The 18,951-nt window shown below is 35.7% G+C and overlaps 1 protein-coding gene across 1 annotated transcript; it reads left to right on the forward strand.

Annotated features, from left to right (window-relative positions):
* Nucleotides 1–10,926: 10,926 nt before the first annotated feature.
* LOC135684146 (electron transfer flavoprotein subunit beta) lies at nt 10,927–18,824 on the forward strand. The gene is made up of 8 exons (XM_065199561.2): nt 10,927–11,071; nt 14,127–14,213; nt 14,734–14,805; nt 15,785–15,943; nt 16,434–16,496; nt 17,076–17,194; nt 17,751–17,790; nt 18,512–18,824. Exons 1-8 carry the CDS (start codon nt 11,012–11,014, stop codon nt 18,686–18,688), a joined length of 777 nt encoding a protein of 258 aa, XP_065055633.2. The 5' UTR covers nt 10,927–11,011; the 3' UTR covers nt 18,689–18,824.
* Nucleotides 18,825–18,951: the final 127 nt, after the last annotated feature.

The following is an 18,951-nucleotide window of genomic DNA, read 5'->3' on the forward strand; positions in this document are numbered from 1 at the left end:
CTCCTTTGCAAACCTTCATAATAAGACTTGGAGAATATCGTACTATTGAGGCCCTTCCACGATTGTCATAAGACTATTGTGTAATTTTAAAATGTTTGAAATATGCTTTTTTGTAAAAATCAAGGAAGAGAAAATACATTTTTACACAAATAGTGGAACTTTGCCACGCCTTTATGCATGCGCCAAGTACGCAGAGACAAGTAAGCTCTTTGACGTGTGAATTTACAAATGGTTACAAATGAAAATCTACGAAACGTGATTTATCCACATTAGTACATACGGAGAAGAAACAATGCTTTGTTTACGGCACCCATTTCTACAAAAATACCTCTCCATTTCAACGAAGACATCTCCCTTGGCCGAAAATAAATAAAAATGCGACTTGTGCTAAACCTGGCTAGTGTGTGAAAAGGCTAAATTGTCGCGACAAAAAGGGTACCCTACAGAAAAATCTAGCTATTGCTACAAAACGAAACTATTGCCAAACATCAAGGTTTTCACTGGTTATCATCTTTTTTGTGTGAATGTATTGCCTTTTCATGGAAAATGGAAGAAACTGGCCGTTCCTTTTGTTTATTATGAATGTGACTACGTGATCGTTAAGAAATGTGAAAAGGCTAAATTGTCGCGAGAAAAAGTTTTACCTACAGAAAAATATAGCTATTGCTACAAAACGAAACTATTGCCAAAAAAATTACCAAACATCAAGGTTTTCACTGGTTATCATCTTTTTTTGTCAATGTATTGCTTTTTCATGGAAAATGGAAGAAACTGGCCGTTACTTTTGATTATTATGAATGTGACTACGTGATCTATAAGGAATTTGAAAAGGCTAAATTGTCGTGAGAAAAAGTTTAACCTACAGAAAAATCTAGCTATTATTGCTACAAAACGAAACTATTGCCAAAGTAATTGCCAAACATCAAGGTTTTCGTTGGTTATTATCATTTTTTGTGAATGTATTGCCTTCTCGTGAAAAATGGAAGAAACTGGCCGTTACTTTTGATTATTAGGAACTATGTTATGAATGTGACTTCGTGATCGATAAGGAATGTGAAAAGGCTAAATTGTCACGAGAAATCAGGTAACCTACCGAAAAGTCAGGCCATCCACTTTGGCTGTTAGAGCTTGAATTTCTGGTCAAGGATAGATTTCTGGTCTTGAATTTCATATCAATGTCTGGAATGACCCTCACTTATAGTGCTAGAACGAGACACAGGACCGAGGAACGACAAAGTGAGCCGACCACGATGAAAGATAAAGGGTCTTTTATTAAAGCAGCACTGATTGTCGAAAACGGGTTGTTTGATGAATCTAGACATAAATGCATTTAACTTAGATAGTTATCGATTACGTGTTTAAAATGCGGACTAGGCCCGAAGATTACTTCAGATGGATAGGTGCTTTCATAATTCCTTGCAACATCCAAAGACCGAGATTTTTACAATTTTTTGTGGTTCTTGGCCATATCTACAAAATATATTTTGCTGCATGAATTTTACATAAATATCCTTTTAATCCGTAAAATAATTATCTGAAATTTTCTTCTAACATGAAAATGGCTTTGAATGCTTATCGGCCTACAAAAGTAATTCTGGTATAAGAATTTTCACGGTGTTTGTGTGATCAAGGCCATAGCTTTTACCTATTATATATGTCATCCATTTTTCCGGGAATCTTCAAACAGCAAAGTAAAGTGAAGTTTTATTCAATTAAAAAAATATCGACTACGTGCACTCACTTTCTTCATAAGACTCAAAGGGTGATGTTCATTTTGGAAGTTTCAATACCCGTTTCCTGGTGATGGTGTCATTAATTTTAAAATTTGGGGCCCGTTATTAATATTTTATGATAAGAAAATTTCTAAAAATATCAGATACTTCTTTGGAAGGGTTTTTGCAGCTGCAAACAGTAGGACTATTAAATGTTTCTATTGCTTTCAAATGCTCGTGTCATGAAAGTTCTATCGATAAACTTGCTTCTGTTATGATCCTCTACCTCGATTAAGGAACTCTAAAGGTTAGACACAGAATTTTTAAAGTTATATGCAAACACTAAGCTATGGGCTTTTACAAATTCAATCGTTTGTAATTCATATTCTCCGGGTACTGAAGCTTCTAATTTTTTCTGGACGCAGGCTAGCATGAACAAGCCTATTTTTTTCGCCCCTGGACAAATTATCTAGTTTTGTCCTCGAGAATATTGAAATAAGCTATGACGTTAACTTAAAATTAACATTACTACTCGCAGATACGAGTTATAAGGTAGGAAGACTTGTAACCCGAAATATTATCATAACAAAAAATTAAATAAAGATCTAGTAACAGTACCCATTGTATTCCTTCTCATTCAGTACACTGTTATAAAGGAAATATACTACTTTCTGACAATTATTGAGGGAGATCCGGCCCCCAGAACAAGGATGAAAAATGTTTTGAGCCAATCAGACTGTTTGTTTACAATTTGAACCACCCAATGGTATAGCGTCAAAGACAATAGAAATCTGAGGAGAAAATAGCATCGAATCAGCCGCAACAGTAACGCTCGCACCTCCTATCCAAAGCTGTGGGGAAAAACCGGCGCCACAAAAAGTTAACGCTGAACGCGAAAATTGTCATTATTGAAGTGCTTCATACAATTATGCATAGCAAAGGAGAATATCTAAAACTTTTCCGGCCCAAATTTTTGAAATTCGGTCGTTAACCAGAGATAAGCGATGAAACGTTTAGCCCATTATTGCCCTGATTGAATCTGCTTACGTTGGTTATGGTTGGTTGTACTCCAAGAAAACGGCATCGTGTCATTTTATTGAAAAACAGGTCATTTTTTACTTACAAAGTATGTACGTCGTATATTTTAAAGTAAGACGGAGAGATGATTATCAAACTCGGGTTTTTCCCTTCATTCTGCCTTTTTCTTGCATGTTCTTAACCCTAAGACAGTCCGTCAGCAAAGGGGAAAATTGCACTTGCCATGCGCGAAGAGCTCACAGGGAAACAAAAACAAGCTTTTTGTTCTGGCCCTAGCAACGAAATTGAACCTGTAGTGATGGATAGCCATCTTAGTTTGGTCTCGTTTTAAACTCACACATTTTTCGCGCTTTTTTAAATAATGGAAATGACGTGATATCCCTTTGTTGTTTAAGACACATGACTGTCAAAGCAACATTAAAAATTTTGAACAAAAGGTGAAAGATAGCTAGCGAAAGAGAAAATGGCGAGTTCTTCGATCATTTTTCTATGTTTTGTTGTTCTTTTATACATTTATATTTGCGTCGGAAGTCCCAAAGACATTTATCGGTCCAAAAATGGATAGGTTGTTTGCGGAAGAAAGTGGCAGAAATACAAAAAATTTTCGACACCGCGTCAATTTCCACTGCAGAGCTGCAAAAAGCTTTTGGAAACGTATCCGGAAAGGGGGACATTTGCTCGTGCTGTTCTAGAGAGATTTCCAGGTGGAGGATGACGGGAAAAAAATACAAGGTATAGTTAATAATCAAAATTTTACCGATGAGGCCTACTAACAACAGTGTGAAATGGGCATGTAAAAAAAGCCACGAGAAAAAAAATTAATTCTTGACATTTTAATCGTAGTTCCTACTTAAATTTATCAACTTCTACGCAATAAGCAGTTTATTAAAAAACATTACTCATTTATACCTAAGATAAGAGAGGGCTGAGTATGATTCAAATGGTCCGTTGCCAATATAATTACTATAAACATTGGTTAAAATAATTACCATAATTACAAGTAAACAATACATCTTAGAATATGAAAAAGAACTAATAGTGAATATCTCGATTGCTTTTACAGATTCGATAATTATTATAACTGAGATAATTTTAGTGGAAAAACACTCACTTTGGGATTAAATAAAATGGAAATTCTGAAATTTTTGTGTGACTATCGACAAATACCTTACTATTTTTTTTTAGGTAACGTATGATGATAATCGAAAAGTTGGCAGAAAGCCCAAGAGAGTTGGATCAAAAAGACTGGTCAGACCAACGCAGCTAACAAATTATGGACACGAAAGTGAAGTGAGATTTCGTTTTATCATGTTATTTATCCACAAATCCCTAGGAACTTTACAAAAAAAAAGATATAAATTACAGCAATAAGCGCTACTTGAAAGAATTAAAATTTGAAAGTTTATACAGCATACTAAATCAATGATCTAATAACCATTGCTTTTCAAAGTAAATTGTGCTTTGAGTCATGGTAGGTCTGGAAAAAATTTTTAGTTTCTGTTTGAACATAAAATTGTTGAGCTGTTTCTTATCTGCAACGGAATTGCATTTCAGGTCTCTGAACTAAGATACGAAAACGGAGGAGCTGGTAGCTACGAAAACGACAGTTCGCAACCCGAATCAAATCAGGCCAAAAGCAGAACACTCCTGGACGTCGCAAACTGGCGCAAAATATCAACAAAATTTGGCCACATTTTTGAAAGCCCTTATGGTGACCGACTTTTACCAAAACAAGTATCTGATAAGATGCATCAGTCGATCAGCAACCTGTCAAAAAGTAGGTTTTTTCCTAAAATACCTCGCCATCAATAAAAATTACAAGCATTGATTAGAACTTACCTAAGGTGCCAGTGGAGCAACTGCACAGATGTTTAGCCGCAAAATTATATCATCATTTGTTCATAACAAAATGCACCATCAGATTCCTATCAGACAAATCCGCTGCTCTAACAGTTAAAAATAAATGAAGAAAACCATTTTGAACGATTTTAACTTTAAAACGAAAGCTTTAAACTTGACTGCCTCGAAGATCGAATGTTTAAATTATAGTTAAATTTAAAGAGACGCGATTGGCTCATAGGCATTCGCTAAACAAAGGGCTCGAAATTGCGTTTTAAACGTTCGATATGACGCGTTATCATCGTCATCATAAATTATCAATCATAATCATAATCATAGATATCGTCATTTTTCGATTACATCCACCCTAAATCTCATCACCCATCTCACTTTCCTGTCCATATTTATATCAACATCATTCTCATTCTTTGAGGGTCTTAAATGCTATTTCCTTGAAAACTATAAAATATGCCATAAAATATTTTATTTCTTATCTCTAACTAGGACCAAATTTGGAAGTCGAAGTTGAGGCCATTAGAAAAGCGTTGCACCAAAGAATAAATGTCGAAGGAGAGCCACCAATTTTTAAAACTAAATTATTTCGAAAATTTTGCAAAGAAAATGGTGCTCATCAACTTTTCGATAGCCTATTAAAGTCCATGACAAAGAAACGTCATTCAGAAACAAAAAGACGAAAAATGCAGTTTTGGCAATGGAAATAATATACAAGCTTTGCTTTGGCAAAAGCCAAAAATGTAACGTTTTTCAAAAACAACACGCCTATATTTGAAAATGAATCACGTATCGCAAGAAGGTATAGAGACTGAAAAAACAATAGGTAACACCGTTTGCACCAAGACATTAAGCAACGAATTAAGAAAGCTATCGGCTGAAAACGAAGACGTCGTTAAAGCGATTGTCCAAAAAGCTGTTGAAAATAAATGGTTGATAGTTCTGATAATTGATGACTACACCACTGTTCATACGAAACACAGACCAAAGACAAATACATCCACCGCCGCCAAAATGTGCACTATTGTTTGTCGTGTTTTCCCCCATCCCCCATCTTGTTTTGAAAAGCTCATGTATATTTGGGTGATTTAATTTTGATGTGTATTAAGGCCGGAAGTTAAAATCCAAACGAACATATTGATGAAAGGAGTTGTATTGAGTAGAATTTTCGAGACAGCTTCTCGAGGCAAGAGATGCTTAATGATACCTATTAATATTGCCGTGCGATCTTGTGTTTTTGCAAGGTGAACTGTTTCCCGTTTGATGTTTTAAAGAATGTTATTTATGTGCAAGTCAAGTTAGGTAGATTTCTATACCTACTCATCTGTCACATCGAGAAATAAAATACTACAGTCTTTTTAGGCTGGTTATGCCTTATAAATAATTCATAAGTTTTAACAATAAAAATAATTTAAATTGATCTTATCTGTGTTTTGGTTCCCTAGTGCTCTCGCCCGCTTCTGTCCTAAGTCCCAAGGCCATGTGATTGTGTGGCCTGAAAACTTGGCATTGTCACTTAATTTGCGGTCGAAGATCGGCAGCAAAATTATGATTTTGGAAGAACTTGAAGTTAATAAAATGGAATTAACTGAACTTTGTTTTGTTGGCTTTCCCGGTCTTTAAATGTCCATTCATTTCATCTAAACACCGAGCGGAAAAACTTCGTGCGTGTCTTGACTCGGCAAGGCGGGAAAGTCGAAGTAGAACGCGCTTCGAACGCAGGAATGGATCAACCAATCAGAGCATTTTTCCCCTCTGCTCAGTCCGTCAACTTTCTTTCATTGAGTGCGTTCTAGAGTGTTGCGTATAGAAGAAATGCATATCTTGAGAAAATAGCGGCATTGTTGCAAATATTTATTCCAAAATCATATGCCTATTCCTGATTTTGGTATTTTTGTAGGTGCAAGCAATGGTTCTTCTCATGGTTTTTTAGGCGATTTGTCAACGAATTTTGTGGACACGAATTGTTATAAAGGCTTCAAAACGTTAGACAGTAAACGATAAAATGTTTTCTCTAAGCACGCAACGGCCCACGCTATCTGTCTCCACTGAAATAAATCCCCTGGTTTTTTTAGTGACTTAAGTACGGATTCATTTAAGAAAAAACTCAGAAGTACTTACGAAGTGCTTGACGGTTCAAGAATTGTATTCTTCTTTAAGCCTGGTTTCCATATAGCCGTAAGGCTGCCTGCGACTGCCTGCGACTGCTTTCTGCCATCTTCCATCTTCCACCCTTACAGCAGCGCCGGCAAATGGAAACGTTCTGTTTTCAATTGCCTGAGGTATCGGTAACTATGCCGGTAACTAGGTAAAATTTGAGCGGGAAAAACTGGCGGGCAAAATTCAACAACAAAGCCCTGTTTCAATTGGTTCTTGCACATCACATGATCCGTTTGAACAAAAGAATGCCGCAGACAGCCGCAGGCAAGGCGTTTCCATTTGTAATTTGTCTGCCGGCGGTACCGGGAGGCTGCCGTAAGAGCCGGGAAAAGTTGAACTCGTTCAACTTTCTCCCGGCTCTCCCGGCAGTCTTACGGCACTTCAAACAGCTGCCTGCGGTACCGTTAGAAAGCGTTTCCATAAAGAATTGTCTGCCGGCGATACCGTAGGGATGGAAGATGGAAGATGGCAGAAAGCAGTCGCAGGCAGGCGCAGGCAGCCTTACGGCTATATGGAAACCAGGCTTTACTGTAAAATGTAGAGCGTCTTTGTTGAGTGAAAGGTTCAAGGTTTCCCAACTTTGCATGTCAATATATTTAAATATTTTTGCAAAGTTTCATTAAAAAAAGTTGGAGAATGTACCACTTTACAAAATATAAGCTCAATAATGACCCTGATCGTTGTATTCCAATAAGATAATGAGAACTCAAAAAATGTAGCTTGTTATATCTCCCTTGGTTTTTTCAGTTGAAGGTTTGATTCAAACTTTTGCAGGTCATGCAGAGGTTTCAAATTTTACTTTACAAATTTTTAAACAAGCAATTTTTGAAATAACAAGTAAAATATGCACAATTTTTCAAGGTTTATTATCAACGACCTGTAAAAAGATTTCAAAATGACCTGTTTTTCAATAAAATGACATGATGCCGCTTTCTTGGAGTACAACCAACCATAACCAACGTAAGCAGATTCAATCAGGGCAATAATGGGCTAAACGTTTCATCGCTTATCTCTGGTTAACGACCGAATTTCAAAAATGGGGACGGCAAAGTTTTAGATATACTCCTTTGCTATGCATAATTGTATGAAGCACTTCAATAATGACAATTTTCGCGTTCAGCGTTAACTTTTTGTGGCGCCGGTTTTTCCCCACAGCTTTGGATAGGAGGTGCGAGCGTTACTGTTGCGGCTGATTCGATGCTATTTTCTCTCCAGATTTCTATTGTCTTTGACGCTATACCATTGGCTGGTTCAAATTGTAAACAAACAGTCTGATTGGCTCAAAACATTTTTCATCTTTGTTGGCCCCCAGCCCTCCCCCCGTTTCCGACGGGCCAGAGCCTAAAATAAGAAATTTTTACAGATCCACATTTTTTAAAGAAATTCGGCGTAGCACTTTGCTGGGATTGGCCCAATCGGCGTGGCAAATAAAGAAACTGCCACCATTGTGCAAATTGCATGTCATAATTGGGTAAAATCCTAAATGAATGAAATACAAGCAACAAAAGCTGATTTTTGACAATATATGGACTTGGTCATTAAGAAATTTAGCAACGTAAAAGGATATCTTGTCAGCAAAAAATTATCGAAAATAAATCCTTTCCCTTATACATGGTTTTTGCAGATCTCCGTCAAAATTATTGGTTCTTTCCTCTCTCCTTCGAAAACCCCCTGAAATCAATCTTGCTCCCCATACTTCAGTGCTTTTGGTTTTTTTTGAAGCCATATCTTAGCAGCTGTTCATGGAACTCGAAAATTACGAGATCAAGCATATTTATTGCAATATTCATATATTTGTTCAGTGTAACTGGAGCTATGCTGCTTTCCCCGCCTGTTTCTATCTTGTTGTAGGCTGGTATCAGCCTCTCTACGTCGGCAAAATAAGGGTTTGCTGCAAGAATTCGAGCCAATTTCTCGCCTGGAGCAAGTCCAAACTTCAATGCATGATGGAATGAAATCTTGATAAATTTTTATCTGGGACAAAAGCTGGATAAAGTTTTCTGAAGTCTCTTCTTGCTTATGAAAAGCTTTTAATTGCATTCAACCCAACAAATTCTTTGTCGTCAAATCTTTACTTCAAAAACGTTACGGATGGAAACACCCCTTTCAGAAAATGTTGCTTTTTTCTGTCCTCATTCATAAACATAACGACTCAGAGATGATTTCAATTACAAAGCCGCGTTAGATAAGATACAAATTTATCTTTGATCAAACCAGATAAAACACCATGAAAACGAACAAAAACAGGTTTCCAGGCAAGAAGAACCGCTACTTATGGGTTCATCAGCGTAAACCTTCAAAACGTTTTTGAACTTATTTTTGCAAAAAAGTTGGGAGGGCTATAGTCCCTGTTATGTAACATTCCCAATCAAATGTTCCCCCCAGCCACCACCAAGAGGCATGTTACCGTTCAGCTGCTGTTGCCTTGAGAGGAATCTTTTCAATGCCTTTCCAATTTAAAAAACCTTACATTACGGGCAGGAAATCATAGTCTAGCAGATTTCCCAAAAAACCTATTATTTTTTTGAAGTGAGTCATAAAAGCAAACTAACTTGAGATTTAAAGTTGTATACTGACTTTGCCCGTCTTACTTCAAAACAGCACAACAATCTCACAAAGTACAATTGACTTTCCTCCGCATGTACTGAAGTTCGGGTTCTGAAGTTGCTTTATTCTTATTTATTGTCCAATTATCATTTTCTTATGAGTACAATACATCAACTGTCCACATCAACACTATTTTGCCAGCTCCCGACCTGCTTTGGAAAAGAAACAAATAAAAAAATTATAGGGTGGGATTTAGGCATTCACTTTGCATTGAAAAAAATTACCTAATCCTATCTTGGGCTTTTCGATTGGCATTTTATGCTGCACATTTAAGAAAATGCACTATTTACAAATCCACACTTTCTACAGTTACAGTTCGCCATCAATTGCAGCATTCGAAATTTCACATTTCCCCAGAATGCAAAAACTGCTGCAGTTTGCCCTTTAGACAAAGATGAGCCCGCTCGTACTGTGGAGATAAATTATCGTCCAGTCAGTATACTCAACACTTTTTCCAAAATCTTTGAGAAAATTCTAAAGGAACAGCTCATTCCCTTTCTTGATAAGACTCTTTCAATTTTCATTGCAGCGTATAGAACAGCTTACAGTGCACAAAATGTTTTGACTAAACTTGTAGAAGAGTGGAAATCTAAGCTTGACAATAATTTTATTGTAGGGTCCGTTTTGATGGACCTGTCAAAAGCTTTTGATTGCATCCCGTATGATTCGATTATGGCTAAACTTCATGCATATGGTTTTGAAGAAAATGCCCTGGTTCTTGTCTATTCCTATATTAAAAAACGGAAGCAAAAGGCCCGAATAAATAACGTCTACAGTTCCTTTCAAGATATTGTATCAAGAGTACCACTGGGATCCGTTTTAGGTCCTATTCTTTTCAATTTCTACATAAACGACATTTTCTCTATTATAAAGCAAGCAACCATGTATAATTATGCTGATGACAACACGCTTGCTTTCTTTTCCAAATCCTTGCCAGATCGTGTCAGGGTCTTGGAAAATGAAGCCGACAGCGCTTTGTCATGGCTCGAACAAAATGAAATGATTGCAAACCAGAACAAATTCCGTGCACTTTTTGTTAAGAGGGACCAGACAAATACTTCCGGCATAAATCTTAATTTTCAAGGACATTCCATCAAATCTGAAGAGACTGTTAAAGGCAATCTGTCCCGACGTTGATTGGTTATAAGAACAAATGGATTTTTATTGCTTCCAGTCCCCCTTTAATTTATCGCATTGTAAAAAATATGGCGGAGCGCTGGAATCGTGTTTAGGCTATTGTTCCAGCTATTGTTCTGGTTAACCAATCCACAACGAGACAGATTGCCTTTAAACTCCTAGGTGTAACACTAAACTACAAATTGAACTTTGACCCACATATATTTAACCTTTGTATAGTCATCATATTTGTATGTAAGTTGCTTCAAATATTTAGCTTATGTATGTACGTATTTATTTCCTTAGTTATTTCCTCTTCATTTGTTATACAGTAGATTCGATTTAGATTAGTTGTATGTGTATATATCCATATTAATAAATGTATAGATAGAAGCAATATCGAATTAAAATTAGGTTACAAACAAACAAACATTGATAAATGTCAAAATTTCTAGGACGGCCATCATGACGTTGCGGAGGCGCTTGGACTTTGCCTTGTCAGCGGTTGATTCTGGACGAAGACCATCATGGCGTCCCCACTTAGGGTCCTCGTGGGCTGCAAGAGAGTGATTGACTATGCTGTGAAGGTAGATATAGCTTGACGATAAAACTTTACGTTGAAATTTAAAACTGAGCAAATGTTTCTCCAATCATAGGGTGACGTCAGACCATTTTGCCTTTTTTCTCATGACTTGGAAAACGGCCTAGGCAATTTCTAATTGACACCTCATCGTTTGAATCACACAAACAGAAACAATCAGAATTTTCAAAAATAAGGAATAAGCGTATTTGACCGTAGCTAAATATATTATCGAAATTGATAAGAACGGAAAAACGCCTAACGGACTGTATAGAAAATCCTCACCGAAGTCTTCACATTTGCCGAAACCTGCATTATATAATTTAATAACCATACCTTTCAGTTTTTTGGTTCAATTCTTAGTCGAAGAGTATCTTTAGCAAATTCATGTTCATTCATATAAAGTCAATGCATTCTAATTGCACTTCAAAATTTTCCTATATGTTTTCACTTTGGAAGGCTTGTTTTCTCATTCTCCTTATTTTTGTGCTGATTGTGCCCCACTAATAATATATTTGCAGAAAAAAGTATTCTGAGTTATTTTAGATCAGTGGCGGCTCGTGCTAATGGGCATCTGGGGCAATGCCCCTCCAAAAGGTTTAAAAGCAAATCTTAGAAATTTTTATTGACTTTCAATCCTGGCTTGCCTTGTTTTATTATTTAAGTACGAATATCTCTTCTATAAACAGCCTCTTGCCATTGCTTTTTGTCCTTAGCCTCTCTTCTGAGTTGCTAGACTAGAGCCTTGAGCAATGATGTCATTTTATGGGCAAATTTTTTTGCCCCTATCTGATATGTGTACAAGTGACCTCTGATTGGCTAATTTTTGGGGCTAGAATTATTTTGCTCTCCCACTTTAAGCAACAACCACAACTCGCCCCTTTTATTGATTATGACTTGAAGAAAAACTTAGGGTGAAATGTTTAGGTCCTGACAGGCCAGACCTTCCGTTATTCAACACCAAGACACCAGTAACCAGTCATCGCTTTACAACAACATGGTAGGCCTACACAAAGTACAGTTGGCTGACGGGATGTAGCGAATCAGGGAAAGTGTACTGACAACTGTTGATTTTTTGGTGGGGCACTATGTGAAAATTTTGGATACACACAAGGGTGAATGACTGGATACATTTATCTGAAAAAGTTAAATACCAACTTTCATGATACTCTGTTTGCACTACCATAAAAGCATCAGGATTGTCCAACATCAATTAAGAAGAAAAGAGCATACAAAATTTTATCCATGACATTAATAATTTGAGAGAAAGGATAGCTTGTCTTTTTCCAAAGACACATTCAGATGCACAACAGGCCGTGTTATGACACTTGATGCAGAAAGTTCAAAAATTTTCAGTGATGTTGCATAATTATTGCTAATTGCTGTCAGAGATTTGACTTCATTGATCTTACTGTTTGGTTTGAAAGTGACTCCTTCTCAAAGTATGAGCAATGCTTTCCATCTGTGGTTTTAGAAAATGCAGCTGGGTGGATTTAAAACTGATATCTGAGCCTGCAGTGATATATAATCAACCAGAGCTTTTCAGATGTTTTCCTGTGAAGCACAGAGGTGTTTCTTAATTCTCAAATAAGTCAAGAAATTATTAAATAATACAACGTCAGAGGATAGACTAAGTGCTTTGGTAATGCGGTCAATTGAACAAGACATAAGAATCTTTGTGGACTTTAATTGCAATGTTATTAATCTTTTTTCAAACTATAAACATAGAAGGGCAAAATTATTCTACAAGAGGTAAAAGTGCCTCATATAAAAATCTCATCTCCATTATTTGTTTATTTCTCAATGCCAACAATTGGTATTGTTGAAGGCCAGTTAAAATTTGTTGTTTCTACTTGGTTTTGTACTTGAATTTTCATTTAAGAAGATTTCCACCACAACCAAAGCTAGAATCTAGTTGGTTCTATATTCAGAACAATTGACTCTAGTTAGCCAGCCACATTCACATTTCATATGTCTTCTCATTTCATATTTGACTTTCTGGGTGACAACACAAATTTATATTCTTGCAATCACTTGACTGAAGAATCAAGAAAAAAATATCTTCAGAATACCTATAACTCAATGAATGATTTTTTGAGAATGTAATGCCTCTAGAATTGTTCAGGTTTTCAAAATAATGAAATTAGAAGGCTCATTTTGTCTTATTATTTATTTTACATTGTCTTATTTTATTATTGTCTTATTATTTATTATAGAAACTCTTATTATTTTACAAATTTTTGAAAAATCAAGGAAAAGAACTTTCAATCTCTGATTGACAACTGTTTCTATTGAAAATTGCTGCTGATTGGTCTTTAGAGGAAAAAACCCATAAAAAGACTAATTTCTAGGCTAAAGTTAGACAATGATTTGATCAAAGTTTATCTCATTTATAGATAAAGATTAAAGTAAATTTCAAAAAGGGTTCTGTTTTGTGCAGTCTGAATCCTAATATTTCTTTATCCAGATGTAAGGTTTTGCCAAGTTCATGAGCAAGTTTCACTCAGTAGTTGCTATCTAATGTTTTTTTTCAAATATTTTTTTAAAAATTTGCATAATCTGTGAATTTCAAAATAAGGAAGCCAATTTTTGAATTTTTATCAAAGATGTAGTGTAGTTATATTAAGGAAACTTTGAATGGTTACTTTACTTTCCATTGCATGCTCTGCTGCTCAATCAAGAATTGCTGCTAGTATTTTTGAAAACAAAAATATTCGCATGCGCATTGCTAATATCGCCCTTCTGCCCTCCCAACCTTGAAGGTCACAAGCCGCCACTGTTTTGGATAATAACCTTTTTTATATATATCCTAAACAAGTTGCTTTTAAAAGTAATCCAAAATGCTGGGAACTCCAGCTGCCATTGTTAAAAAGGTACAAATAGCAAATAAGTTTGGTATTGCAAGATTTGTAGATAGTAGCTGAAATAGCTGAAACACCGCAAACTGGGAAGCATAGAACAAATGTACAGAACCAGACTCTTTTTCATTGTCTTGCTTTTCAGCTAAAATTATTGAATCACCAAGTTTTATGAAAATATTTTGGATATATTCTCATTTTTAGATCAGGATCAAACCAGACAAATCTGGAGTTATTACTGATGGAGTGAAGCATAGTATGAATCCCTTTGATGAAATTGCAGTTGAAGAGGTAAATATAGCATTTGAATATTTCAACATAAGGCTGCATAAATTGCCAACTGCAGGGAATTGAAAAGGGAAAATTTAGAGAATCATAAGCATTTATAACCAGAAAGTCCATTACCAGTCCTTTGTCTCAATTTATGCTTTTTTATTCAGCCAGTCCTCCTTTCTTTGATATGACCTATCATGTTTGATGAAAGTTCAATGATGTCAAGTATTCAATGTTTTCCAATGGCATAAAGCTTCTTACCTATCAATTACATTTGCTCACTATATGTATGAGGACTAGATTCCTCACTGACGGGATGAACTTGTCCCAATAATGACACTCTAATCTACTTTAAGAAAGTATGTATGTGTCCTTGTATTTTCCTTATAGTGTCACTCTTTCATGAGACAGATGTTTTTGCAAGGTCAGCTGTTAGTCCCAAATGGCTTTACAAGAAAGACCACCCACAGTAAATGAAAATGAATGCAATAAATGTTTAACTTTTAATTTTGATTTAAATCCTTTGTCACAATTTCAGGCCATAAGGCTCAAAGAGAAGAAAATTGCATCAGAAGTTGTTGCCCTGAGTCTTGGACCAGCCAAGAATGAAGTTAGTTAATATTCTAGAAAATATTTACTGAACTTCTGAATTAAATATTTTGAGTATCATCTTTTAAGATGAATTATTTCTGTTGTGATATTTTTTCTGGAAAAGGATGCTAAAATCAGTTGGTAGTTGTTATTATATAAAGGAAGCTGGTCACCAAATTTGATGTGTATAATAAACTTTGAGTAAAGTCAGGCTGAAGTTTTGCAATTTGGCCCCCATTTATTACAAGGCAATTCAGCCTGAAAAATAGAATAGGGTCTTACATTTTTCTACACAATTTCAGACAAATAAATTTGGGCAAAATATTTTTGGACAAAAAATTGAATGTTTTTTACAAAATTCCAGATATTTCTATAAAGAAATTCAGTCAAAAACACGAACACTTTTATTACCTTTTAAATAGCATGGCATAGTATACCATATCAAGCCTAAAAAAGTCTACAATCTGCTTGATTTAACTTAAAAAGTCACAATGTTCAAAGCATCCTCATAAGGATTTTAGGGAACTTTTTGAGGGATTCTCAAGGGGAGCCCAATGAAGATTTTCCCACCATTTCAAAAGCTTTTGCAATGAACCTACATTTCTGCAATGTTCACAATGGCAGATGAAAAGTGAAGGTATCTTGTCCACATTACAACATTTATTCATGGAAATTACAAAGTGAATGAAATAGTGCCAGATGAAGAACATGAACAGAACAGAGACATTATTGGGATGTCTCATGATACTAAATGAAATTTTTCAACAAGATGTGATACTGTTTGACTTAGTAGCTAGCTCTTACAACACATTTCCTTTATTTGTCGATTTCATCTATTTATCGTCGAACATAATTGAGAATCGTGTTGGACTACTATCAACAAGGAAAAGGTCTATGAATGCTTTGACTGAATCTGGGCCTTAATTTAAGTGTAGGAGCCTTTGGAACACATTGTAAATGGATGTGAATAGTTCCCTGATGTGTTTGTTTTTAAACAGGAAACAATAAGAACTGCTTTGGCCATGGGTGCTGACAGAGGTATTCATGTTGTTGTTGCTGACAAAGATTACCCAGGGTTGCAACCCCTTGCAGTTGCCAAAATGATGGCAAAAGTTGTGGAGCAAGAAAAAGCTGATTTAGTCATTCTCGGAAAACAGGTGGGGCACTACAAAATTCACTTGCAATATCAATTGATACCTTATAATGATAAGGGTTTTCAATGTCAAATTTAGATTCATGATTTGACTGACCAAAGGAGCTTTTTTCAAAGTATGGATAAGCTCTTTTGTTACTGGGTTTTGAATTAAGAGAAAGTTGTTTTGGAATGTTTTCAAAAACTTGTGTTGTCATACTTTGAGGAACATTTTTATCTTTGCAAATCTGTGTTGATTACAGTCTGCTGACAAGTGAAATTCATGTATCCTTTCAGGATGTTAATAATTTATTATTCATCTCTCTCTCTGTTGCTCTCTCTGCAGCTCCCTATGCAGTTTGAGTCTTTTGCAATGTAAATTAGATGTAACATATTCTCAGGTGTGCTCATTTTGAAATTTCTCTCCATTGCAATGTTAACCAATTTTATTGATCTTTGTAACTGAAATCCTACCATTTGCAAATATATTTGAATTTTGTGACAATTTTTCTCAGGCCATTGATGATGATTCTAACCAGACAGCCCAAATACTAGCTGGTCTTCTCGACTGGTCACAGGTAATAAAAAGGAGCTTGTCCTCTCAGCATTTTATTGTACCTAGATACACTTATAGCTGGCTTTTCTATGTTGACCTTGTTACTTTTTATGGCTTCAAGCCAAAAATGGCAGAATGGGGAAACCAAATTTCATAATTCTTGATCAATGTTTTTAAAGTACCAAACGCTGATGTATGGCTCCTCCTTTTTGTTAAGAAGTTTCTTTATTTTTTTTCTTTATAATGTTTCACCAGAAACCAACTTTTTTGCTGACCCATCAGCTCGCTAACACTTGTATCGCTGGTCTAGAAATGTCTTAGGGTTGCCAAAACTCTACTTGCTTAGGAATTACTGTGCTGACGTTGCTCCTGCTTAATTAAGAGGGTCGCTTATTAACAAAATACTAAGCAGTGTATGTCATGACAGTTATTCATTTTTAAAACGTTTATGTTAGCAAGTTCATGTCATTTATACGTATATTTCAAGTGGAAAACTTCATTTCATGAAAGTTTCGTCAATACAAATGTTACTTGAACTTTCCTTCAAATATTAAGTACCTTTTGGCAATGCTGTTATCGCATCTTTTTCTCCTTGTCACAGGCCACATTTGCTTCGAAAATAGAAAAAGACAACGGATATTTACGCGTTACAAGAGAAATCGACGGTGGCCTAGAAACTATTAAAGTTAAACTTCCATGTGTTGTAAGCGCCGATTTGAGGTATGGTTTTTGTGCGTACAACGTTTGAAACATCCATTGAAGAGACCATTTAGCCTTAATGTGGGCTGTTGTTTTATAGGAAAATAAAAGGTGTCATTTGCTTCTGAACTGCTGTTGCTTAATCTACGACCCAGTTGGTGGTTTTTTATCAAAGTATATAACTTTGAACTTAAAAGTTTATTTAGAATGTTTAACATGTCTCCAAATTCGCTGATTGGTTAGGAATCACTCGATAGTGATTGTCATTATGGCGACTGATAACTTAGGCATGGGTCTTCACGTTTGAAATACTTCGGCAACAGAATTCTTTTTATTCTGAAAATTTGAAATTAGCTTGGAAAGCGTGAACATAGCATACTTAAGTATTTAATATATTTCATCAAAAAGTTTTAGGTATTCTATCTTTCCGCTTCTCTGTTCTACCTTCCAAAATAACTTTTTTGTCATTTGCCAGTGTTTACATTTGCATCACGATAAATCCATTGCAAACTTATGTTGATTTACATGTTAAAAGATTGCTCCTTTTAATCATGACAATGTTTGTGTTGCATTTTAGGCTAAACGAACCAAGATATGCGACTTTACCTAATATTATGGTGGGTACTTGCGATCCCATTTGTGAGATACTCTATGTTCCTTTCTTTTTATTTTTTCCTTTTGCTCTTTGTTTTTGTGTCCATAGATTCATAATGGCTTTGAAAAAGCAAACATTTTACGACATACTAAAATCTTTTTCGTGTGACACTCCTCAGAGCATAAAACGTCAGAATAAGGGTCAGAAATAACACGATGAAAAACATATACCCAGTTGTGGATCGCAATAGGCCAATCAGAAAAACGCAAGCACAAGACCGGTATAGTTGACCATTCAGTGCTGCGGGCCTAGAGGAAAATTACCATTGGAGTCCAAGAGAGAAAACGAACTCCTTCTGTCTACACAATGGCGGCTTTTTTTATTTTATCTTTAGATTGATCTTAATTGAGAAATTTTGGTTTTATTGCTTCTTGCAGCACGGGGTATTATTAAAAATAATTTGAGCACTGAAAGAGTGTGTCTTAGCCTTCGTATAAGCTATATGTACATTGGTGTTGATTATAGATTCTACATATCTACGGTATTAAACATCTTAAGTGAGTCGACATTGCATGTACAGAGACTGTCTAGTAACCGTTAGGCCTAAACCAGGTCGCTGTACAGCAATGGCTAGCCTATTTCATCTCTGCATTCTTTATACAGTTGAAAGCCTGTATCATCTCATTTTTAGTTTTAATGGTGTTTGGAATCTCATCTCTTTTATCAAATCATTTCACCAACAGAAAGCGAAAAAGAAGAAAATCGACAAGAAGAAACCCGAAGATCTTGATGTTGATATCAAACCTCACTTTGAAACGTTGTCGGTCGAGGATCCTCCTGTGAGGGAGGCTGGAATCAAGGTTGAAGACGTTGAATCCCTGATCGGTGCCCTCAAGAAGCAGGGACTTATAAAAGGATAGTGACAATTAATAATTAGCTACCTATTCAATAACCCCTAGTGTCGAAAATGTTCATTGTCTTTCTTCTAAAAATCGGTGATTTGTATAGTTCATTGTATGCGATTTGTCTTTATAATATCTCTTCAGTTTGGTGAAACTTTTCAATTTTTTATGCTTCTGATTCATCATCCATCTTTTTATCATGTTTCTATAAAATTTCAGTCACGGGTCTGAATTTCAAAATGAATCTTTTGGTATTTTCTAAAAAATTGCTTGTATGGTAA

Source organism: Rhopilema esculentum, chromosome 21, assembly GCF_057945365.1.
Source record: "Rhopilema esculentum isolate cy_ngs chromosome 21, ASM5794536v1, whole genome shotgun sequence".
In the NCBI taxonomy this organism is placed as follows: domain Eukaryota; kingdom Metazoa; phylum Cnidaria; class Scyphozoa; order Rhizostomeae; family Rhizostomatidae; genus Rhopilema; species Rhopilema esculentum.

Excerpts from the sequence above, each read along its gene's own strand:
- LOC135684146 (XM_065199561.2), top strand. The coding sequence starts at position 11,012 with ATGGCGTCCCCACTTAGGGTCCTCGTGGGCTGCAAGAGAGTGATTGAC. Across the intron at positions 11,072-14,126 it reads TGATTGACTATGCTGTGAAG|ATCAGGATCAAACCAGACAA; the intron begins GTAGATATAGCT and ends TCTCATTTTTAG. Across the intron at positions 17,195-17,750 it reads GTTGTAAGCGCCGATTTGAG|GCTAAACGAACCAAGATATG; the intron begins GTATGGTTTTTG and ends GTTGCATTTTAG.